Consider the following 25500-nt stretch of genomic DNA (forward strand, 5'->3'; position numbering starts at 1 on the left):
TTCTTGCCCACATCCTTCCTGTAAATGTGTAACCCACTGCTATTGCTCTATCAACTGTTAATTAAAAATGTAGCAATTACTGACTCACAACTAGATCATACAGGGAAATAATGAACTACATTATATTTAGTGAGTCTATATGTGTTATGTATTTAAATAATTGTGTCAGTGTTTTGCTACATCCAGCCTGAGGTTTGCTTATTTGACCCCAAACATTTGGGTCCTAGGCATAGTCTATGAGCAGCAAAGTAAAGGGTTTCACTAATTTGGAAAGGGCGTTTTGTTTGTCACACTTACTTGTTGCTAGAAGTGATAAGCGGGCAGGCACATTGCCGACAATCATTTGGCAGTCCCTTGACAGTTCCATAGTATCCAATGGCACATCTTTCACAGAAGTCACCAGCAGTGTGGTGTTGACAATTCTATAAAGGAAAAAGGGGGACAGTGTTTGATATTGAATATTAACAAAAGTTAGGACCTATTTTATTTCCAGTTGAAGGGAATGATTGAATAGTCTCAGTTTTTTTTAACATTGACAAATGTGTTTCAGTAATTCTTGACATGAACAACTTTCAATGGGTTTCTCTGTTTTGAATAGTAAAAGAAGTTATGTTATTGTATCTGCATTGATAATGAGTGAAAAATGATGGATGAAATGATTTACTCCTGTGGAGTTATTTTCTTCCTCTACTTTAGTCACTGTCCCAGGCTGTCTCTTGCTCCATTATTATTATTTTTTGCAGGGAGGGGAGGCAGTTGGGATTTGTGACTTTCCCAAGGTCACACAGCTAGTATTAAGTGTCTGAGGCCGAATTTGAACTTAGGTCCTCCTGACTCCACAGCTGGTGCTTTCTTGCTCCATTATGATGACACTTGTCAAGAATTTTAAAACTCTATCATTTAGTCTCAGATGTTCTTTCCACCCTTGAATTAGTACTATTTTCTTGATCCACAGGATTTTTTGTGAAATGGAAAGGGATTATGATGATTTTGTCTTGTTCATGTTATTTCCTACATTTACTGGCAAGTACTTTTCTGAGTGAGTGATTTGTGGTAAATTTGAACTGAGGTTAGGGCACAAAAAGAGGTACCATCTATAAAACTTGTATCTTTAAAGGAGATTTATTGAAACATTCTTTAAAGCTTACTGAAACCTCAGTAGAACTGGAATTAGGATATACTGAAGTTTTTTGGATCTACTTCTTGAACTGGTTATCTATTTAGGAATGGATTAGCTTGGGCGTGTGTTTACGGGGAGCAGCTGACATGGCTTCTTTCCCTCTTGCTTCTCATGGATTTCTAGGGCTGTGAATGTGAGAAAGCTAAGTCTTATCTGCTTTTTTTTTCCTCCAAAGTTTATGCTTTGGGATCCTTAAACACTGCACATAATTCAGTTAGTGAAGGAAACAGAAAAGGAAGGGGAAGAGAGTCTGACTCATTTTATAGCTGACTGAAAATTTTTTGGTTCTTTTCTCATAGAGACTATAGCTTGCTCTTGTGGTCTTATCTATCAGTTTTCCACAGTCTAAGGGTTCATTTAGTTGCATGGTTGGTTCTGAGCTATTAAGAGATCTTATGTCAAGACAAAGGTATCATTAAGATTTTCATGGGCTTAATATCTGATTTAAGTCAACTCTTCTAAGCCAGCCTCTAGAACCTAAGCATGATATATATTTGCAGTATGGATCCAAGAAGAAGGTGGGAAGCAATGTGGGTCAACTAGCAATATAGTTATACACAAATGTCTGTAGAGATGTGTTCTATTTTTTGTCAATCTAGCTACAAAAATCCTTAGCGGCAAATATATCTTTATAGAGAAGGGAAGGGTCAGGGCAGCAAGAAAATAAGATATTATGAAAAATAATTTCAAGTAGACTAGAAAACCATTTTTTAGTATTTAATATTGGATGTAGTCATGTATGACTAGATAACTTTCCTTCCAACTACCAAAATTCTGTGATTCCATGAATTGTGGAAGTCATAATTTAATTAGCATTGTCACATACCACCATGCTCTTCATGCAAAGTTAGAGTTGGATAGGTTTGTAATAAGAATATATAATAACCCACTACCAATTCCTCTTCCTCCTTCCCTTTCCTCTTCCTTCTCTTCCTCATGGGATGATTTTGAGAGAGATCATAGTATTCATTTCTCTCCTATTGTATTTAATAACTAATTATTGTATTAAGACCAAGGTTCTTCCCTTGTCTAATTCCTCATCCAGAAACCAAGCAGTGGAAAATTTCTCTTAGAGATTTATCCAGGACAGTTTGTTGACATCAGCTTTCTCCTTGATAGCCATATATATGCTCAATGTCACACCTGGCCAAAGACTTAAATATTTCTGAGAATTTCCTTTCTCCATTGGTTTGACTGAACTTCTGGATTTGAGCTGAAAGATTTCAGTTTCTATTCTTTCTTTTATCACACTAAGAATTTTACATTTATTAAATATAAATGGCATCCTGATATTGCTAGAGAAACTTTCAATGAAATAAATGATCTGTTTCATGTACTTTTCTAGGAATTCCACATAACCTGAGGTCTTCCATATATATCAAGTGATTGACATGATGTTTTGTATTCTCTTTGACTAGAAAAGCCACTTCTATTCAGGAGTGATGACTGTAGATTTAAGCTTAGGTTTTTCACATCCTGCTAAAACTGCAGCAACTTTACCATGGGGTTGGCCACCCAAAATTTTTTTTGTTCCTTTGTTGTTTGTTTTTTTTTTTTTTTGGTCACAAAAATATACAACTGCCTACTGAGCCTTAGAGTGGTTATGCCTTGCACTGGTGGAGGGGGTACCCACAAAGACATGATAATGGATCCTTAAAGTACCAAATGATCTTAAAGCCTATGATTGAAGATAACTGTCGCATGACCTGAAATTTAACTTTCAGAATATTTGTACTTTCAAATGCAGTGTCCGTGCTGCACATTATATCACACAGGTAGCCAGCCGTATTTTTAAAAATTTTAAAAACCTTAATATTTATTGTTGAGACAGGATCAGTCTAACAGAGTTGAATACCAGGGTCTCTCTGCCACTGGTGCTACTTGTCTGGCATGCTGTCATATTTGAAATCTTTTCCTGCCATTTTATAGGTGTTATTTTACAGTTTATGTGAAACCAGTCAAGCTTCCTTGTATAACAATAGCACAACATTCATATTTCACAGCCCTATAGCAGAATGGTGAACAACACACCATGATTTGTTTCATTTTGATACTTATTCTGGTACCATGGTCCTTCCACAAGTGCCTCTTCAGCTGTCCAAAGGAAGTACTCATTTACATTGGCCACTTATTCCTTCTCCTAGGGCCACAATGTAAGAGATGACACCAGTCAAATAACCAACACTTCTCTCTGAATTTTAATGAGAAGCTACAGAGCAGGATGACAGGTGATGCGTATGTGTTATCAGGGCAGCATTTCTGAAGGATATGTCTTTTTCTTTTTTTGCAAGTCAGACCAAAACAAAGCATAGCCTGGACAAATTGATGGCATGGTCTTGGACATTCTCAGAATATGAACAAGGGCAGTCTTGGAAACCTAAGAGACCTGGAAAAATAGTTGTCAGCCTTTTGCTATGAACGTATTGAAAACTGGACTGTTAGTAACATCTGAGCCATAGTCTCTGCATGTAACATAGAACATGGCTGAAAAAAATGCTACAAATGAAAGTATTCAGGGGAGTTTAGTGCTATCACAGTAAATGTATCTCTCCTGTATCTGCAACTTTTTTCATCATTCTCTCCTGGAGTGAATGTTGTTAAACTTTACAGGACAGTCAATCTTTTATGGCATTTCCCACATACCAACTTAGTTAACTTTATCAGCTCTCCTGGTTAAGTGCACAGACACAACACATAAATCATGATTCTATTCTTGACACTTCTCCTTCACACTGACTTTCAGAGGAAGAGTGAACATGGTATTCTCTCTTAGGTAGAAAATGTCTTGTAGGTAAACATTTATGTCACTGACATGTTACAACTGTAACACGGAAGATGAAATGTATGAATCATCTTCCCATGATAAAAGAGGATGAGATTCAAACACTTGGTAATGGATTGGCCTTTTAGAGGACCCAGGACATGCCAACTCCTGCCTTCCTGCTAGGCTCTGAGGCGCCCCGGGACAGAGCGATACCTCATACCCCTGGCTGGGTTTCTGATTGTGTAGAACTAAAACATTTGGCTGTGCTTGTGTCTGCCATGAGTTCAAGCTTTCAGAGGCCATAGAAACACAGCAACCTCCTATTGCCAGAATATGGCAGAAAATTTGAAGAATGTACTGAGGTCTTGAGGGACTGGGTCTGGGGGAAACCTTGGAACTTCTAATCACCCATTTTCTTCATAAAACTTCCTCCCATTTATTGGTATTCAGGTCTGAACTTATCCCCTATAGTTAGTATACTCCTCCCACTTTGTATGTTCCCCATTCCAACGATTATGAAAGTTTCCTTGACTGCTGAAAAACAAGACCTCCTCCCCAAACACAGACATCAGTGCCTCATTCCCATTCACTTCATCCTATGTTGTAATGTCCTCCCCCCAGACCTGCCTGCTTCTTCCACTGTGTTCTATGGGACTCACACTATAATTATAGCACTCAATTTTTTTTTAATATCTGTTCTTTTACTCATTGAGACCTGTATTTCTTTCTATCCTCTCTCTCTAACCCTCATTATACCACATCCCTGATCATTTTTTTTAGTACTCATTTCACCCCCTCTCATATCTCTATGGTTTCAGTTGGGGATTCAGAATAATGGTTTCCAATAGCGATTTCCAGGCTCTTTCTATACCATTATCACTCAGCAAGGTCTCCTTCTTTGAGATTCACCCTCTCCAAATTTATGACCCAATTCAGTTTCCAGGCAACATTATCTATTGATTCTTTGAACATTTTCCCTCCTTTCTCAGTAAGTTCTGTGCCTTGCTCACAGTCTCCCTTTCTGTCCCAACTACTGCCTCCTTCCCCCAGTAGGAAAACTGACATCTTGATGTTCCCTCAAATATCCTAATTTCCCTTTAATCTACTCAATATCCAAAGTCTACTTCTTTCTTTTCAGCTACATGTGGGTATTGTCATTGTTGAACTTGTCATTACTCATACAAATTCTACTCCATGTTCAAGAAATTTCAAATTCCTTTATCAATCATATATATCATTCCACCTCTATCCCTCACTACTCCTAAACTTATTCTTCATCCTCAGCCTGACCTCTAATACTTCCACCCCCCAAATATTTTCTCATTTCTGCTGTGGCTATACTCTCCTCATTTTCCAATATCAATCTCTTGGGGAACCAATTCAACTCTGCACTATTTTCCTGTTTGTAAAAGTATTACTCCCTTGTCCTACCCCTTGCCAAACCTGAACCTTGGATGACTTCTATTATCTTCCTCATGTATTACTTTTTTTTTTGCTTTTTGGAGGGCAATTGGGGTTAAGTGACTTGCCCAAAGTCACATGGCTAGCAAGTGTGTCAAGTGTGTGAGGGTGGATTTGAACTCGGGTCCTCCTGACTCCAGGGCCAGTGCTCCATTCACTGCACCACCTAGCCATCCCTTCTCTTGTATTACTTTTGTTTCACTGGTAAGTGGGGATGGATGGAGGAGGTCACACAACTAAGCTGAACAAGGTTCACTATAAATCTACTTTATCTAATCTCAGTTGGGACTACACTGAAGTGAGACAACCCTTCTGCTTTTCCCTAATCAATTTTCTATCACCACAAGACTGGACCAACTCTTCTTTTTTCAAGCCTGGCATAGTAAACCCTCCCTAACCCCCTGAATTGAGAACCATTTCATACATTACTGAAAAATTGAGGTCATTTGTTGTGAACTCCTTCTTCCTTTCCCTCCCATCTTATATGAAGATCTCCTTCACTTAACTCTCTGATGAAATCAAAGTCTCTTCTCCTTGCCAAGGTCAACCCTTAGAGACTCTCTTGTTTTTGTATTTCTACTTCTGCTGCTTAGCACAATGCATGGTACACTGTAAATGATAAATATTTTTTAATTCCTTCATTCCATTCACTTCAGATTTTTTTTTTTTTTTGCTTTTTGGAGGGGGAAGGGGAGCCAACTGGGGCTGAGTTGCCCAAGGTCACAAGGCTAGTTTTTTGTGTTAAGTGTCTGAGGTCAGATTTGAACTCAGGTCCTCCTAACTCCAGGGCTGGTGCTCTATTTACTTTGCCACCTAGCTGCCCCTGCTTCAGATTTCTTGAAAATTGAACTCTTGGTGCCCTTAAAACTGCCAACTATCATTTGAATTCCTCCTATCTACATTGGTCTGTTCTAGGTGTATTTCTCATCTTTGTTCTTTATTTCTACTTCTTCATGTAGTACATTGGGGACCAAGCTATTAGAATACAAATCCATTTGGTCTACATAGGAGTTTCCATTTGAAACTAGTATTACCCGTGACTCTTATATCTGTCCACTTGACAAGGAGATTGAATGCTTAATGACTGAGGAGTTTTCTGTAGTCGTTTGGCACACCATGTGTCAATTGTTTTTAAAAAAAGCAACCTTAAACTTTTGTAGAAGATGTGAGTTATAGTTTATATCAATTTCTTTTCTTGGTTCCATTTCTGGGTTTTTGAATATAAATAGCTTCTTTGAGTAGGTCCTCTTGTGGTTATTTTAATTGTACATCATTATCTTTATTTCTTCTTTATGCTTTTCCCCCCTAAATTCAAGTTGATTTTGACCTTTGCTCTGACAAGTCTATGGTCTGACTGCAGAAAGGTGATTTGGAAATCACTATCACATTTAGATACCAATCATTTTCTATCTATGAAGCTTCAGTAAATTTTATTTTTTTTCTTATGCATATTGTATTTTGGTGAATACCATGGTTAGAATCTTATGACTCTTACTGAAGAAAATAGCCATGCTATATAGCTTCTGTGAAGTCTATCCAATTCATACACCAGTCAAGACATCATTCTTGTGATCTCATTGGTCCTCTTCAAGAACTAAGCACAAACAACAGCATTTTCATTTCTTACCCTAAACCACATTTTCCAACACATTTTCACCATTTTCTCTAATCCCACCTTTACATTAAAGACACTCATTATTAAAATATATGTTTATTTAATTTAGAGGAACTTATAAGGTTCTTCAGAGAATTTATCTACCCACTCTCTACAACAGACATTGGCTAATTAACTGAAAAAAATCTTTAAAATTTTCTTGCTTTTTAAAAAGATATTTTTGGTTTAAGATCAGTATGAACACTACATCATTAGATGACCAAAATCCCTCCTGAAAATATATTTCTCATTGGCTTTGGATACATGATTAAACCAATTTTACTACTTCATTTTCTTTTCCAAAGAGAATGTGTGAATTCTCTTCTCTAAGTGAATGTGTGAACCTTCCTTACTGCCTTATTTTGATCTGGGATTACATTTAGAACCAGAAAGGTTCAGTACCTCCAGTAGTATATTGACTTGTAGATGATTACCAAGGGTCTCACATACAGAATAAAATAATTAAGTTTAATTGACAGTATAAAAACGATGTGATTCTTAATATTCTTTGCTTTGTTTTCTAGCACTCTTCCAACTGTACCACAGAAGTATAAGGGGCCCATTTTAAGTTTTTCTTTGTTTTGTAGGTTGCTGTTGACAAAATCTTTATCATCTAGTGGTGAAAAGTTAAAGAGAAAGGGCTAACTCTCTCTTTAGTCTCATTTTCATGAAGGAGACATTGTTTGGGTGCTAGGGTCATATTAGAAGAAGACAGAATGTGCCAGGTGTTCCACTCTTCTGATTACATCCCTTCAGAAGTATAAGGTCACCTTCATGACATGCTGAAGCATTCAAGTAGGAGTGGGCATGCGCGCGCACGTGTGTGTGTGTGTGTGTGTGTGTGTGTGTGTTTAGTCATTTCAGTTGTGAGTCATTTCAAACTCTTCCTGACCCCATTTGCAATTTTCTTGGCAAAGAAACTTCAGTGGTTTGCCATTTCCTTCTCCAGCACATTTTATAGGTGAGGAAACTGTGGCAAACAGGGTAAAGCAACTCAACAGATTTGAACTCAGGAAGATTAATCTATTTGAGGCCAGAAACTCTATCCACTACATCACCTAGCTGCCCTCTAAGTAGGAGGGAGTATTGTATAATGGAAACATGACTTCAGTTGGAGTCAGAGAACCTGGGTTCAAATTCAACCTCTGCCTCATATTAGTTGTTTAGCCTTGGTCAAATAGCTTAATTCATCTTTGCCTCAGGGTGCTCACTTCTAACATGAAGGGTTTGGAATAAATTTGGAATAACTTCTAAAGGTCCCCATTGGCTTAAAATCTGTGATCTTAGCCCTTTTGTAGAATCCTCACTTGTTCCAAGCTTCAGTTTCTTCTTAATCATATATATTTGATCTAGGCTGAACATAATTTTCTTTGATAGAAAGTAATTGTCATGATTTCTGCTTATATTGTTGGCCATAGCAATGATAATATATTTCATGTTGAGGTATTTTTACCCTGATTAGAATGCACAAATTTTAAGGATGAAATTGTAGCTCCCTTTCCACAAGGCACAGGACTGCCCATTGATTGGTGTCTGGGGGGTGGGGCCATGAGGGGAGGACTGCTGCTCTAACCATTACAGAGAAGCTGAACTCAACTTAGACATTTTTCAGCAATTCATTTTCTTCCTGTATTTCCATGGGAAAGGAATGGAAAACACAAGGTGTGAGAAACAATAATATCACAGTACCAGGTACATTTTTTTTTCATTTTTTTCCTTTTTTGGTCTAGACCTGTGATTTCTTCAGTGTAAGGAACTCCTTCCTGGGAGGGCTTCCTTCCTGGGAAACTCCCTATATCAATCTAAGCCTTTAATTGTTTTGCAATTTATAATCTTTGAAAGTAGCTCGGATATTGAGAGATTAAATGAATTAACCAGGGTAACATAACCATTATGTGTCAGAGATGAGATTTGAACCTAAGTCTTTCTGCCTCCAAAAGTATCACTCTAGCTACTATAACATACTGGTTCTCTGGGTATGTAGTAATTCTTAAATAATTGATTTATAACTGTTATTATTTTTTTAAACAATATTTAGTAGGGAATTAACTGCAAATGGGTATGTAGTTTTATTATGATCTAAGATATTGAAATCAGTCAGAGTCAGGAAACACACTTCCATTCCTCCCACGTCACTTACATTCATTTCCTAGGCTATTAAATGTGGATAATAATAGTGATCCCCTACTTGCCTCATCTGACTGGTGTGAAGATAAATGAGGTAATGCTTATAGAATAAGTTATAAGTTCCTTGAAGGTTGAAGTTATAAAAATGCAGAGTATGATTATTGTTTACACTAGCTGTATATTTTTTGGTGCAAACCATTATTTTCTCACTGAATACAGGAATATATCAGAAAAAAGCTATGTATTTAGAATTTTTAATGCAAGAAAATCAACAGGGGACAATCATTTAGGCAAGAGATGTCAATTTTGAGCCAAATGTCCTTGACTGCATCCTTCCGTAAACAAAAACAAGATTAAGATGTGCTCCCTGGTGTTGACTTGGTATGCAGAGGTATCATTTACATGAAGAAAAACGACAGTGTAAACAAATAAAGAGAGGTCATAGATTAGTACCTGACATATGGAAGTTTCAGGGTCACATATATCGCTATGTCCATTACACTGACATGGAACACAAGTACCCAGGCTTGGTCCAGGTATCCGGCCACCAGATTCAGAAGGCAACCTATAAAATCCTGGCATGCAGGCCTGTAGGGAAAGTAAACCAGTTAGTCAGGGAAAGACAAGAAAAGCACATTTTAGAAGGCTCTGGGTCCTCTAGCTTATGAAAAGAAGGACATTCCTCCAGCTGCACTACAGGCAATATCCTTTATAAAGACAAGAACCAATTGCAAATCATAACACGTGCTTCAGCAAGGTCTCTAGAGTGGAAGAGTAGCTCCATCTGGGCAATATTTCAGGGCTGAAAACCTTTCATTTAGATACAGAATATTTAAACTCACAAGCTATGGGTTTAAGTATATGTCATCTTCTTGAGAAAGAAGTTTCCTTTAAAATAGAGTTGTATCATGGACTGAGAAGGGATAATTGGATTGCCCTTGTCCTTAGGATTTTTTTTTTCAGATTTGACAAGCTCATATCTGCCTCAATTCTGCTTGATGGATAACTAACAACTGTCTAATTCTAAGCACGCATACACACATACATACACACAAGTCTTCATAGTTGCATTATTTATATGGGTGATAATTTTAAAACTATAAAAGTAAGGAATTCCAAATAATAAAAGCACTATGTGTCTTGGGACTATTAGGTCCCAAATAAAATTTATCTATCCCTGATCTATTTTTTCACTCAGCAATAAAAATCTGAGAGTAAATGGAAAACTGCTGGCAAAGCTGACATATACAAAATCAAGTCTTCCGTCTTCATTTAGGCTTTATTATGTAAATTTATCAACTTGTCTACATTGCTTTCTGAAAGCTCAAAATTCTGAATGGGTGAAAGGAACAGCCTTGTTGTCCATGGTTTAGCCACTCATAATATGGTGAGGCTGCCATATTCATTATCCATTGTTTGATTTACAAATCAGTGGTTTGAAGTGAGGTAGGAGAAGCAATAGTTTCCAGGCCAGCTTTCGGTCTCTCTGATGGCATTCAGTTTCAGCATCCTGGCTGACTTAAATTCCCCTTATTTACAGGGTTAATTTAGGAGTCCATTAGGAAGTAAAAAGTGATTGGTAAGCAAAGAAGAAAAATCATGAAATGAGCACAAGGTAGGACACCCAGTGCATCAATAATAGGTATGCATTTGGTTCTGGATTAGAAGAGCTGAGAGGAGTGGGCATTTGAAGACAGTATCTTGAACTCTCTTACAAAGAGGAAAAGAGATCAATAGTCAGTATTATCCTTGTTTATTTTTATTTAGTTAATGTTAAATCACCTCAATTAAATACTCAATTAGAAGTCCCTCTGCTTTTATCACAGCTTAGAAGAAACTCTAATGAGGTTAAATTGATGCCTCTGCTTAAGAGCAGCTGATGAAGACTAGGAGCAGAAGGAAGGCTGGAGTCTGAATTACCATCTCCTATCATGGGACATAAGCTTCTATTTCAGTAAAGTCTATCTAAATCGTTTAAGCCAACATCCACTTTTCTCTTTGCGCTATTGTCTGAGAAAGAAAATTATGGCTTTACAATAGTCATGCTTGAATATAAAATAATGCCTAGCTCTCTTTAAGAATTTCAAAATGGGTCGCATTCAAACACTTTAGAGAGTGACCCCTGGCATGCGAATGGTGGCACATTCTTGCCTTAAAACCAGTTAATAGAGAGACTGAGGGTGGCAAATCTGTTGAGTTTCAGAGTTCTGAGTTGCAGTGGGCTAAACTGATGAGGTATTGTCACTAAGTCTAACGTAAATGTGATGAGCTCCTGGGATTGGAAGGCATAGGGCAAACTGGTCAGAGTCAGAAACAGAGTAGGTCAAAGTTCCTGTGCCAGAGTGCTATCAGGCCCCTAATACTGCACTTCTAGTATGGATGAGATAGAAGACCATTCTCTTAAAGAAAAGAGTGACCATTGAATTGAGAGCGACATTGAATGAGGGGACCAAAAATGGATGCTGTTGATCTATAGATTCCATCCTTAGGGTCCTGTGCAGGCTGACATGGATGGAATTCTGGATTTGGAGGAGGAAGACTTAAGGTCAAATTCTTCCTCACATATTTACAAGCTTTGGATTCATAGAAGAAGTTGCTTGACTTCTCTGAGCCTCAGTTTCCTAATCTGTAAAACTGAAGCAATAATAGCGAGGATCAAATGACAATGCATGCAAAAGGCTTCACACATAATAAAGTGACATATAAATGTCAGTTATTATTTTTGAGGGTCCATCTCCATAGCATTTATAAAAGAGAATTAATTCTCAGTCCCGTTTCTGGCCAGAGTCAAAACAGTCTGACTATGTGCATATGGTGATACCTAAGGACTTGGAAAACACTAGTAGGGTGATTTGGAAGACTTACAGTATAATGGTGGGAGTGACTGCGAGAAAAAAACAAGTCCAAAGTTGGTACTTCTCAACTGAAAAGTGAATTGCAGCTAGGATATTATATAATTAAAGGAGGAAAGTGATTTAAATACTGTAGTTTGAGTCTAAGTTGTCGTAATATGTTTCCTGTGATAGTGGAATTTTATTACAGCAAGCCCACCAAAATCCCACTTGGACACCTCCTGACCATGCCATAGACTCATAAAAGGGCTGCTAGTAGAAGGCACTAGAAAGTCCTATTAAGAGACTAAGGCTTCTAATTCAAGCACAGAGACATATACCAACTCACATTTCTATAGTGTTTGGAGGTTTATAGAATGTCTTCACAGAATCTCTGAGAGGGAGGAAGATACTATTTCCCTTTTATAGATAAAGTAATTAAGGCTCTGTTAGACTCAGGGGTAGGGAACCTATGGCCTTGAGGTCACGTGCGGCCCTCTAGGTTCTCAAGTGTGACCCTTAAACAATCAAAGCTTCAAGGTCACATGTTTTGAAGTTTTTAAAGTACATCATATCTGTTTGTTTCTTCATAACTGTGAAGCAGATGTTATTATCATCTCCATTTTTCAAATGAGGAAATTAAGGTTCAAGTGACTTGCCCAAGGTCATAGAGCTACTAAATATCTCTGGCAGGATTCAAACTTGGGTCTTGCTGACTCAGAGTTCAGGAGCACTCTACTCACAGTGCCACTTGGATGATATTGCCAGAAGGACTTTGCCTGCTTTACAACAACCAGCTCACTGAAGAGGTTCAGCATGGGAGAAAGGTTCAACACCTCATCCAGTTACTTTAACTATGGCAGCCTCCATAGGCTCTCTACACAGTCATGAATGAGATAATAAATCTTGTTGGTGAGGGAGTATCTATGTCAATGAAATAACCTATCTTTTGAAATGCTGGAAGAAAGAACACTGACAAAATCATATACCCAGCCTTTGAGGATTGGAGATGGAAGAGAATGGCCCCAATTCCCTTTTTTTCTGTCAATGTGTTGAAACTGCCCTAATATAGGTAGTAAAGAGAAGGACTCTGGATACAGAGGGAAGAAGGTACTCTAGAGGCAGATTACCATTCCTGTTCAAGGCAGGACCATCCTCCTTGAAATTTCTGGATGTTTGTGGGGAAGAACTAAGTTTGTTTTGTTTTACTTTATATAACTAGTTGGGACTTTTGTTAGTCTCTTCTGGCAGGGTTCCTGGAGGATTCTCCTGATGTTTAAGGAAGGGGAAAGATGGAGTTTACAGTTGCTTTCCTCATTAACATTCCTCAAACCGAGTCCCCTTTTTCAAAAGTCTTTCCCCTTAAGTTTAGGAACTATTTAAGACTACATCTTCTTTTCCTCCCGATTGTTTACCTCGGGCATGCTGATTGCATCTTTACAGCTTTATGAACAAACTCCCTTTAAAGTGGGGGGAGGAAGCTGAATGGAGACAGATAAAAAAGGAAAGTATATCTGTCCTAAGACTCAGCACTGACCTTCTTCTCTCACATTCTAATGACAAATCTAATCCCTGGTTTCTGAGGATGGAAGGACTAAGGAATATATAATTCTCTTATGACATTGCTTTCTTAGCTATTTTGTCAGGGATGCTAAAAATGAAACTCAAAATTAGTATCCGTAAGGGAATATAAAGCTCTGGACTGATCTTTAGAGGTATGTAGCCCTAGGCAAATCACACTTGGAACATTTTTAATATGCGAAATCATTTCAAAATAATCATACCTACCTAGTGCCCTGCAGTTTTCCTCGTAACTACCCTATAAGTGCCTATTAGCATCATTATCTTCCTTTTTTAGATAGTTTGCCCAAAGCCCAACAGTTCATACCAAAGAGAGTTGGGATTATAAACCTAGTCTTTGGCTCTTTCCATCATACTGCACTACATCTAAAATAGATATCAAGGGCAGCCCTGCAAGGCAAAAGAGATGAACAAAGTAACAGTTTTGAAGTTTACAAAACACTTCATATAGGTTACAACATTGTGAGAATAAGACAGTGTACCACAGTGGAAAGAATTCTAGATTGGGAGTCAGAACACTATGGTTCAAATATGTGTCTTGTTACCTACGAAGTGTGGGACCTCTTGAAAATAATTTGATTTTGTTTGGCCTTAGTCTTTATATCTACCAAAATGAAGAAATTGAACTAGACAGCCTCTAATGTCTTTTCTAGCTCCAAATCTATATTCCTATGTATGTGGAAAAGAGAGAGGGCAGGCCTTCTTACCTTGGGGACAGAAAAGATGGCGTAACTACATATATAAGAGCCTTGATTCTATTTAAAAGTAGCTCATGGTACTACCACCATTGTCTCCCACAAGTTGCCTCCTGGGATCACAACTTATCCTCTCTCCTCTTGGTCCAAGTGTGATATTTGGGAATCATTGAACGCCTACATAGGCAGTTCTTTACTATCCAGGTTGTGTAATATTGGGACCATTTCCCACTTCTTTTGCCCACCTTTCACCATTACTTTCTTAGCAGATATATGGGGCAGCTAGTTGTGCAGTGGATAGAGTACAAGCCCTGGAGTCAGAAGGACCTGAGTTAAAAGTCAGGCCTCAGACACTTACTTGCTGTAAGTGATCCTGGGCAAGTCACTTCAGCCCGATTGCCTTCCCCGCAAAAATTCTTAGCAGAGTCACAGAGAGATAATGAAATTCAAATAATTTTGTTTGGCTGTACCAATAGAAGGCTTGATTGGGGAAAATAGGTGAAACTATTGATGAAACCACAATCTGGAAAGGATTTATGGATTTCTATTATACTTCAATGATCTATGATTTTGTTGGTATATGTAGTTCCTCCATGGATATAAGACAAAACCCTGCTATGCTCCAGTGTCCTTTGTAAAGCTGTTGTAGAAAACAAAACTAAAACTAAGATCAAATCTATTACCTTATGTAATGGTCTCCTGGTGAGGAACAGCTTTGGAATAAACTAGGTTAATCTTCAGCTCAATAGATATACAGTTGCTAACTGGGCCTTTAGTTGAAAATTCGCTGGCTTACTTGGATCTGACAAAGCTCAAATTCTTGTGGCATGGTCTTTGAGAATGATGGATGGGTCACTTCCATGACACAGTGAGGCACTGGAGGAGGATTCCAGAGGCCATTATCCATGCCATACTCCGGGTAATCAACTGAACAATGCCTTAGAACTAGTGATTCAATCGAGGAACAGAGGTTGTATTCAGAGTCTACTTTATATAATTCTATTAGTAGGCAGTATCATGAGCATTAAAAAGAATTAGAGGCCAAATGTTTTTATTCTGTAAGAATGGAAGTCACAATAAAAATTTCCTTAATTGCATGGAAAAGGTAACAACACAAACTGCAGAAGACAGCAACTGATAATTTAATTAAAGTTATGGTACAGTAAACAAAACAGTCCTCATGCTAGAGAGAAGTGTGAATATTTACATATGATTTTCCACTGTAGGTTCAAGCTATACTCATATACACCTTTTTTGTTGAAAGTGCTATAATAATTTTATCAGCTCAAAGGATGCCCAGCTAACTCTACTGACAGTCACCTATATTTTCCTTTGTGGCTTGAAAACCATAGATAGTGTGACATAATGAAAAAAAATTAGCTTTGGACCAAGATGATCAGGATTGAAATTCTAGTTCTACTCTTGACTATGCATGTGACCTTTGGCACATCTCTTAAATCTCTTTGGGCCTCTGCTTCTTTATCTGTAAAATGGGAAGAGTGAGGTGGGAAAAGAAAGGTGGGTAGGATCATTTGGGTTGGATGGATCTTTGAAGTCCATTTCTCTTTAAATCCTGTGATCCTAACAATTAATCTTTCTTACAGTCAATTTTTGTTCATGAAAATGAAATGAATAGTAGAGGAATGCTGATGCCTTTATAACGTAATGCATTTAGTAAAAAATATTGGTTGTTATATTCATGACCCACAGTGTATGCTCTCAAAATAGGCTATATTATTCCAAAACTGTCCTTAGCCCTTGCTTTGATAACTATATTTTATGCCTAGATAATTATTCTTTAGAACAGAGATGAATTATAAATAAGAATCATAATGGTGTAGAGGCAATGTATCAGAGAAAAAAATCTCAGGTGTATTATTATAGGAGACAGATCTTCAGTCCAAGAACAACCTAATTGAGAAATTACTGAATAAAATATAGGTTTACATGAAAGCATGTGGGGTAGTCATATGACCATTAATGCAAGATGGCCCTCTCTGGTGTATGCCTTCTCTTTCCACTGATCATCTTCATCTGTCATTTGTTTTTGCTGATACACACACACACACATATTCTTGTGGTTATGAACAATTACAAAAATGACTGGGATAGCACATTTCAGTAAACAGTAAAAAAGAAATCAAAGTCTATCTTGGTAATATGGACTTATAAGATTAAAGAGGTTGGAAGAGAAGGGAAGTATCATTAAGCAAATCTGCAACTCTGGAGACTTTTTGTTTTTATTTTATTATTTTTGCTTAAATATTATTCTTATATAAATTTAGGGGAGAAAATCTAATATACATAAAGCAGTTCTACCTTTGTAAGGGCTTTGAAGATCAACTCTTCCCACTTTCTGGAATATGTTTAACAAGTAGTAATTATACTGTCATTGCTGGATCATTTAGCCATTTTATGGTTATCTCTATCCTCATTTTACAGATAAGGAAACTGAGACACAGAGATAGCAACTGGTTCACCCAAAGTCACACAGATAGTTAATGGCATATATATATATATATATATGATAAAGTAAATGGAAATTTCTGTATCTAATATATGCTTTGGGCATGCTGACTTTTACCTTTTGCTGTACTAACTAGCATAGCATAGTACCACACCAATTAGCATGAGTCACAAGTGAAAGACTAGATATCACAGATTCTCTTTTTGTGTATATGCATATGTATAAATGTTATGTATATACCTACATACTCTGGTGTATGCATATGTAATGCATTTAGTAAAAATCTTGGTTGGTACATTCATGACCCACAGTATATGCTCTCAAAATAGGCTGTATTATTCCAAAACTGTCCTTAGCCTTTGCTTTGTTAGCTATATTTTATGTCTAGATAATCACTCTTTCTATTACTCCTGCTATGCTCTGTGTGTGTGTGTGTGTGTGTGAGAGAGAGACAGAGAGAGAGAGAGAGAGAGAGAGAGAGAGAGAGAGAGAGAGAGAGAAGTGAAAAGGTTTGGAAAGATATGTTAGAACCAGATTATTATTGACTTTAAAGTTCAAACAGAAGAGTTTGTATTTTTAGAGTAAATAGGGATCCAATAAAACTTCTTGAGTGGGGTGACATGGTTTGCTGTACTCTGCAGCCTTATGGAGAATTAAGAATGATAGGAGGAGTTGAGGATTTTTGCCTTAGCAGATGTTGGCTCTGAAGAAGGGGAAGAGGGAACAAGAGCTGGCAATTTGACCACATTAGGATGGGAATACCCAAAGATCAGAGGTTCTTTTGATGACAGAATACAAAATCTGGGCAGGCCCTCGTGACCTAGGGCTAGGATTTCATGTAGTTTTTAAGACTCTCCAGAAAGCTGTGCACTAGCCTAAATGATGCAATTCCTGCTCAAAACAGTTTCAGAACTCTTCTTCCTTTCAGAATCTACATCACATAAGAAAATCAGTTCAATTATTTAGAATAGTACCTTGCTTTCTGATCCCATGTGGCATTATACTGATAGCTTATCATTAGGAAGACCAGGCGCATCAAATGATGCAAAAATTTTTATTATAGTCTTATTTTGAAAGTAAGTCTGCCATTATTTTCTTTGCTTTATGGATTAAAAAAAAGTACTTCCTCAATTGACAAAATCTGGTCCTTTGACGTATTCTTAAATTCCAGTTCTTTTTTAATCATGACCCTTATTTACGAGGCTCTATTCTCTAATGGATTCCTGCCAATTTTCCAATATCACACCCAAAAAGAATACCAGATTTGGAGTAACAGGTTTGGGTTCAAATCTTAGCAATGCCACTTAGAGTCACTCTGACTTTGGGCAAGTCACTTCTTGAGTTAAGCTCGGTTTATCTGTAAAATGAGTGAGGTTGAAGTAGATGTTCTCCAAGGTCTCTTCTAGCTGAATGAAAAAAGAGGATTCTCACTCAGGATGTTGAAATGAACCCACAGTAGGTCCTGGGGCAAACTTCCAAAGAAGCATCTGAAAACTATTCTAACCTGGCCAAGGGCATAATTTCTTAAGGTGATTTCTATACTTTGAAGTGTATAATATGCATTTGGATGCATAAAGCCTAAGATATTTGTTTTTCAAAAAAAAATAATACAGCATTGTATGAAGATTAAGGCACTGGACTTGGAGTTAGGAAGACCTGAATTCAAATCCTGCCTTAGACACTTGGTAGCTGTGTGACCCCATCCAAGTTGCTCAACGTTTGGGATTCAGTTTTCTTATCTGTAAAATAAGGGAGATATAATGATGGCCTCTAAAAATGGCTTTAGACTCCAAAATCCATTATTCTGTGTTAGAGTTACACACTGTGCATATAATTTATGGTTGAGAATTTTCCAGGTCTTTTGAGAGTGATTTTGAGATAATAGACAAGTTAGAGTAACTGGGTTTTATTATTATTTTTTTAAGAAACCGTGCATCTCTTTTTCTATATTACAAGCCTTTTAAACTTTGTCAAAACCTTTTCTGTTCACCCGTGGTTTCTATTAGCAGGTTTCATTTAACATCAAGCTAACCTCCTACTTCCTTCTTCCCTCTCTTCCCCCAAGTCCTAAGACTTATGCTGTTCAGGAAGGATCAAAGGAAATAAAGTTAGGCATTTGCAAAGAAATAAGGTTGATTTAAGTGAAGTTAGAAGGTGAAGTTTTCAGCTCACTAAATGAATAGAAGAGAGTTGATAACTATTAAGGATAAGTCATTCAGAAGAAACTAGCATACCTCACAGGAGAAGCCAGAATAACCCGGGGGGCAGTCACATTTTTCAATCAAACGAGCTTGTGGACTTAATGCTGATATAGCTCCTTCTTCAGCTACTTCCATTGAGATCTCAGAAATTCTGGAAAAGAAAAATAAATAGAACTCATTAGCCCAGTAAATACCCATTCAAAGGCACTTTAGTAAATTATGAAAGTCACTTTTAAATTTTTTTCTTTTTTTTTAACTTTAATTTATTAATTTGTTTGTTTCCTTTTAGTTTACAGGATTCAATTCCACAATTCCTTGAATTTCACATTTTGTCCCCCTCCCTCCCCTCCCCCCCATGGCGGCTTATTATCAAGTATAGGATCTGTAAATACTTTCACATTATACAATGGTCAGGTTATAAGGATGGATTGTACCAGCTGGAATGAAAAATGGTAAAGAGGACATAAAATCAAATAAGAGAACGAAAAAGATCAGGTATTTTGCTTCCACCTGGATATAAATTTAGTTCTTTCTAGTTCTTTCTCTGGATGCACGTTTTTCTCTCCATCATGCGTCTTTTGGGATTGACTTATATTCCTGTATTGTTGAGAAGAGTCCAGTCTATCAAAGTTGGTCATCACACATACGTTGTGTCTGTAATTGTGTACAAATTCCTCCTGGTTCTACTCTTCTCACTCAGCATCAGTTCTTTTAAGCTTCTCCAGGTAAATATGAAAACCACCTGCTCCCCGTTTCTTATGGAGCAATAGTATTCCATAACATGCATATACCACAACTTGTTCAGCCATTCCCCAATTGATGGGCACCCCCTTAATTTCCAATTCTTTGCCACAACAAAAAGAGCTGCTATAAACATTTTTGTACATATGGGTCTTTCTCCCATTTCTATAATCTCTTTGGGATATAACCCTAGGAGTGGTATTGCTGGATCAAAGGGTATGAAAGTATTTATAGCCCTTTGGGCATAATTCCAGATTGCTCTCCAGAAAGGCTGGATCAGTTCACAACCCCACCAACAAATGCATTAGTGTTCCAGTTTGCCCACATCCTCTCCAGCATTTGTCATTTTCCTGTTTTGTCATCTTATCCAATCTGACTGGTGAGATGTGGTACCTCAGAGTTGTTTTGATTTGCATTTCTCTAATCAATAGTGAATTAGAGCATTTCTTCATGTGCTTATAGATAGCTTTAATTTCTTTCTCCGAAAACTGCCTGTTCATATCCTTTGACCATTTATCAATTGGGGAATGACTTGTATTCTTATACATTTGACTCAGTTCTCTGTATATTTTAGAGATGAGTCCTTTGTCAGAGACATAGGTTGTAAAGATTCTTTCCCAATTTCCCACCTCCCTCCTAATCTTGGTTACATTGGCTTTATTTGTACAGAAACTTTTCAATTTCATGTAGTCAAAATTATCCATTTTACATTTTATAATGTTCTCTAATTCCTGTTTCGTCATAAAGTCATTCCCTCTCCACAAGTCTGATAGGTAAACTATTCCTTGTTTTAGCAGACTGCTTACAGTATCAACCTTTATACCTAGATCATGAACCCATTTAGACTTGATTTTGGTATATGGTGTTAGATAATGGTCTATGTCCAGTTTCTGCCATACTATATTCCAATTTTCCCAGCAGTTTTTGTCAAATAGTGAGTTCTTATCCCAAAAACCAGGGTCTGGGGGTTTATCAAATAATACATTACTGTAGTCGTTGACTTCTGAATCTCGTGTGCCTAATCTATTCCATTGATCCACTCCTCTATTCCTAAGCCAGTACCAAGTAGTTTTGATGACTGCTGCTTTATAGTACAGATTGAAATCTGGTAAAGCTAGTCCACCTTCCCTAGCATTTTTTTTTCATTAATTCCCTTGATATTCTGGACCATTTATTCTTCCAGATGAATTTTGTTACTATTTTTTCTAACTCTATAAAGTAGTTTTTTGGTAAATTAATTGGTATGGCACTAAATATATAATTTAATTTAGGTAAAATTGTCATTTTTATTATATTAGCTCGACCCAGCCATGAGCAATTGATATTTTTCCAATTAGTTAGATCTGACTTTATTTGTGTGAAAAGTGTTTTGTAGTTATGATCATACAGGTCCTGGGTTTGTTTTGGCAGGTAGATTCCCAAATATTTTATAATGTCTACAGTAACTTTAAATGGGATTTCTCTTTCTACTTCTTGCTGTTGAGTTTCATTGGAAATATATAGGAATGCCGAGGATTTATGTGGGTTTATTTTATATCCTGCAACTTTGCCAAATTTATTTATTGTCTCAAGCAGTTTTTTACTTGATTCTCTAGGATTCTCTAAGTATATCATCATATCATCTGTGAAGAGTGATAGTTGGTCTCTTCTTTGCCTAGCTTGATTCCTTTGATTTCTTTTTCTTCTCTAATTGATACTGCTAACATTTCTAGTACCAGATTGAATAAGAGGGGTGATAGTGGACACCCTTGTTTCACCCCTGATCTTATGGGAAATGCTTCCAGCTTCTCCCCATTGCATATAATACTTGCTGATGGCTTTAAATAGATGCTACCTATTATTTTAAGGAAGGCTCCATTTATTCCTATACTTTCTAATGTTTTTAATAGGAATGGATGTTGTATTTTGTCAAAAGCCTTTTCTGCATCTATTGAGATGATCATGTGGTTTCTGCTAGTTTTATTGTTGACATGCTCAATTATACTGATGGTTTTCCTAATATTAAACCATCCTTGCATTCCTGGAATAAATCCTACCTGATCAAAGTGTATTATTCTTGAGATAAGTTGCTGTAGTCTTTTGGCTAGTATTTTATTTAGAATTTTTGCATCTATATTCATGAGGGAGATTGGTCTATAATTTTCTTTCTCTGTTTTATCTCTTCCTGATTTAGGTATCAGTACCATATTTGTGTCATAAAAAGAATTTGGTAGGACTCCTTCTTCACTAATTTTCCCAAATAATTTGTAGAGTATTGGAATCAATTGTTCTTTAAATGTCTGATAGAATTCACTAGTGAATCTATCTGGCCCTGGAGATTTTTTCCTAGGGAGGTGACTGATGGCTTGTTCAATTTCTTTTTCTGAGATGGGATTATTTAAGTAATTTACTTCCTCTTCAGTTAATCTAGGCAACTTGTATGTTTCTAAATATTCATCCATTTCCCTAAGATTGTCAAATTTATGTGCATACAATTGGGAGAAATAATTCCTAATTATTGTTTTGATTTCCTCTTCATTGGAGGTAGATTCACCCTTTTCATTTTTGATACTCATAATTTGGTTTTCTTCTTTCTTTTTTTTATCATATTGATAAAAGGGTCTATCAATTTTGTTGTTTTTTTCATAAAACCAGCTCTTGGTTTTATTTATTAGTTCAATAGTTTTCTTAATTTCGATTTTATTAATCTCTCCTTTAGTCTTCAATATTTCTAGTTTAGTATTTAATTGGGGATTTTGAATTTGTTCTTTTTCTAGGTTTTTTAATTGCATGCCCAATTTGTTGAGCTCCCTTTTCTCTAATTTAATCACATATGCACTCAGGGATATAAAACTTCCCCTAAGAACTGCCTTTAATGCATCCCACAGATTTTGGTATGTTGTCTCATTATTATCATTCTCTTGAATGAAATTACTGATTGTTTCTATAATTTCTTGTTTGACCCACTCATTCTTTAGGATCAAATTGTTTAATTTCCAGTTAGTTTTTAGTCTGTCTTTCCCTGGCCCTTTATTGCATATAATTTTTATTGCATCATGATCTGAGAATGATGCGTTTAATATTTCTGCCTTGCTGCATAGAATTGTGAGGATTTTATGCCCTAGAACATGGTCAATTTTTGAATATGTGCCATGAACCGCTGAGAAGAAAGTATATTCCTTTTTATCCCCATTCAGTTTTCTCCAGAGATCTATCATACCTTTTCTCTCTAAAATCCTGTTCACCTCCTTAACTTCTTTCTTGTTTATTTTGAGGTTGGATTTATCAAGTTCAGATAGGGGGAGATTAAGGTCTCCCACTAGTATAGTTTTGCTATCTATTTCTTCCTCTAATTCCTTTACCTTCACCTCTAGGAATTTGGATGCTACACCACTTGGTGCATAAATGTTAAGTAGTGATATTGCTTCATTCTCGATGGTGCCTTTTAACAGGATATAGTTTCCTTCCTTATCTCTTTTAATTAGGTCAATTTTTTGCATTTGCTTTATTTGAAATAAGGATTGCTACCCCTGCTTTTTTTACTTTAGCTGAGGCATGATATATTTTACTCCAACCTTTTACCTTTACCTTGTGTGTATCCCTCTGTTTCAAATGTGTTTCTTGTAAACAGCATATTGTAGGATTGTGATTTCTAATCCAGTCTGCTATCCATCTCCGTTTTATAGGAGAGTTCATTCCATTCACATTTACAGTTATGATTGTTATCTGTTTCTTTCCCCTCATCCTATTCCTGCCCCTGTTAATGTTCGTATTTTCCCTCCCTTCTCCCTTCCCCTCCTTAATAGTTTTCCTTTTGACCACCGCCTCCCTCACTGTTCCCTTTTCGGCCCCCCTCCCTTTTCCTCCCCTTTTCCCCTTACTACTTCCCTCCCTACAAATCACTCCCACCCCCCTTTTGTAACCCTTTCCCCCTCCTACTGCCTGTAGGATATTGTTATATTTAATGAGGTATGCTATTTTTTCTTCGCATCAAGAATGACAGGAACAGATCTCATGCGAAGCTCCTCTCCCTCCCCTCTTTCCCTCTAAAATGATGTGTGTTCTCCTTGTTTACCTTTCTAAGTCACTGTTGCTTCTCGTAATTGGAGGTTGAATTTTCCATTGAGTTCTGGCTTTTTTATCAAGAAGGTCTGGAACTCTGTTATATCATTGAATGACCATCTCTTTGCCTGGAAGAATATGCTCAGTCTCGCTGTGTATGTGATACTTGGTTGTAATACGAGCTGTTTTGCCTTCCTGAAAATTGTATTCCACTGCCTCCTATCTTTCAGTGTGGAGGCTGACAAATCCGGTGCAATCCTCACTGTGGACCCTCGATATTTGAATTGTTTCTTTCTGGCCGCTTGGAGTATTTTCTCTTTTATCTGGTAGTTCTGGAGTTTGGCCACAACATTTCGAGGATTTTTCAGTTTGGGATCTCTTACAGCAGGTGTACGGTGGATTCTGTTGATTTCTATTTTCCCCTCAGGTTCTAGTATCTCAGGGCAGTTTTCCTTAACGAGCTCTTGGAGAATGTTGTCCAGGCTCATTTTTTCATCATAATTTTCTGGTAGGCCTATGATTCTCAGATTATCTCTCCTGGATCTGTTTTCCAGGTCAGTTATTTTTTCTTTGAGGTATTTTACCTCTTTTACTAATTTTTCATTTTTGTTGTTTTGCTTGGCTAATTCTTGGTTCCTCATAGAGTTATTTGTTTAATTCTGGTTTTTATCAAATCATTTTCCTTGGTTGATTTTTGAAGCTCCTTTTCCATATCATACACTTTTCTTTTTAGAGAGATGTTTTCCTCATTATAATGTTTTTCGAATTCTGCTATTTTCGTTTTGAGAGAATTATTCATTTTGTCTTCTATCTCATTTTGCTTTCAAAGTTCCTTTTGATCTCATCTAGGAGAGCCTTCTGTGCTTGGGATCCATTCCCTGTTGAAGTCTCAGCTGTGGGTGTGGAGTCCACAGTGTCTCCCTCTGAGGTTGGTTCCTCCCTCTGAGGATAGTAGGACTCCAGAGTCTTTGTCTTTGTAGTCTGCTTTCTACCCGTTTTGAGGCAGTGTCCTAGCCACGCCCTTCCTCTAGGATCCCAAGCCTTTACTGTAGAGGGTTTTGCCCTGGGGCAAGAGTTACTATATTTTCAGGGTCAGAGGGGGGGTTTGGAGCAAGTGGGGTTCACTCTGCCATCCTTGTCTTTGGAGGTCCTGAAAGGGGCTTTAAAAAAAAAAAGATTTCTGGGCTATGAAGTGGTAGCCCCAGGAGTGTTTGCTGTCCAGTATAGGGGCCCCTGTATTTGCTTCTTACCTTGCTCTTTCCAGTCCCAGCCCTTTGGTGATAGGCCTGGTAGTGGACCTTGTGGTTGGTGGGAAGACTTGCCCTCTGAGTTGATCAGGCCCCTTCCAGGCCTGCGTCTGCCACACCTTCCCGCGCAGGCCACCGAGCCGTTGCCCGCTATTATTCCTTATTAGAACTTGTCCTTCGCATCTATGTATTGATAAATCTGGAAACGGCCACAGCTGCTGCTGATCTGGAGTCCCTCTGGCTGGCGGCTGGTCAGGCCCGCCCTGGGGCTAAAGCCTCAGTGTGGGGCTGGGCTCGGCTCCCAGAGCATTGCGCTGGCCGATTCCTGCCGGCCTGCTGGGCTGTTCTCAGCGGGAGGTTAGCTTCTCTGTGTCATTTTGTGGGTTCTGCAGCTCCAAAGTTTGTTTAGAGTCCCCTTTTTACATGGATTGGGGAGGGTGGAAGCTGGAGCCGCGGGAGGGTCGTGCTTCTACTCCGCCATCTTGGCTCCGCCCCCTTTTTTTTTTTTTT

General features: G+C 37.6%; 1 protein-coding gene across 1 annotated transcript in view; it reads right to left on the bottom strand.

The window, feature by feature from the left end:
- LAMA2 (laminin subunit alpha 2) overlaps nt 1-25500 on the bottom strand; it is an 831335-nt gene that overhangs the window by 210811 nt on the left and 595024 nt on the right. The window contains exons 28-30 of the mRNA XM_069077437.1: nt 18995-19112; nt 9640-9774; nt 298-422 (exon numbers count right to left, since the gene is read on the bottom strand). Of these exons, the coding sequence (XP_068933538.1) occupies nt 298-422; nt 9640-9774; nt 18995-19112 (378 nt within the window). The remainder of the gene's footprint in view (nt 1-297; nt 423-9639; nt 9775-18994; nt 19113-25500) is intronic.

The sequence above is a fragment of the Petaurus breviceps genome, unplaced genomic scaffold, assembly GCF_028583685.1.
Source record: "Petaurus breviceps papuanus isolate PSGF00001 unplaced genomic scaffold, PetGlider_PUasm1.0 90977, whole genome shotgun sequence".
NCBI lineage: Eukaryota > Metazoa > Chordata > Mammalia > Diprotodontia > Petauridae > Petaurus > Petaurus breviceps.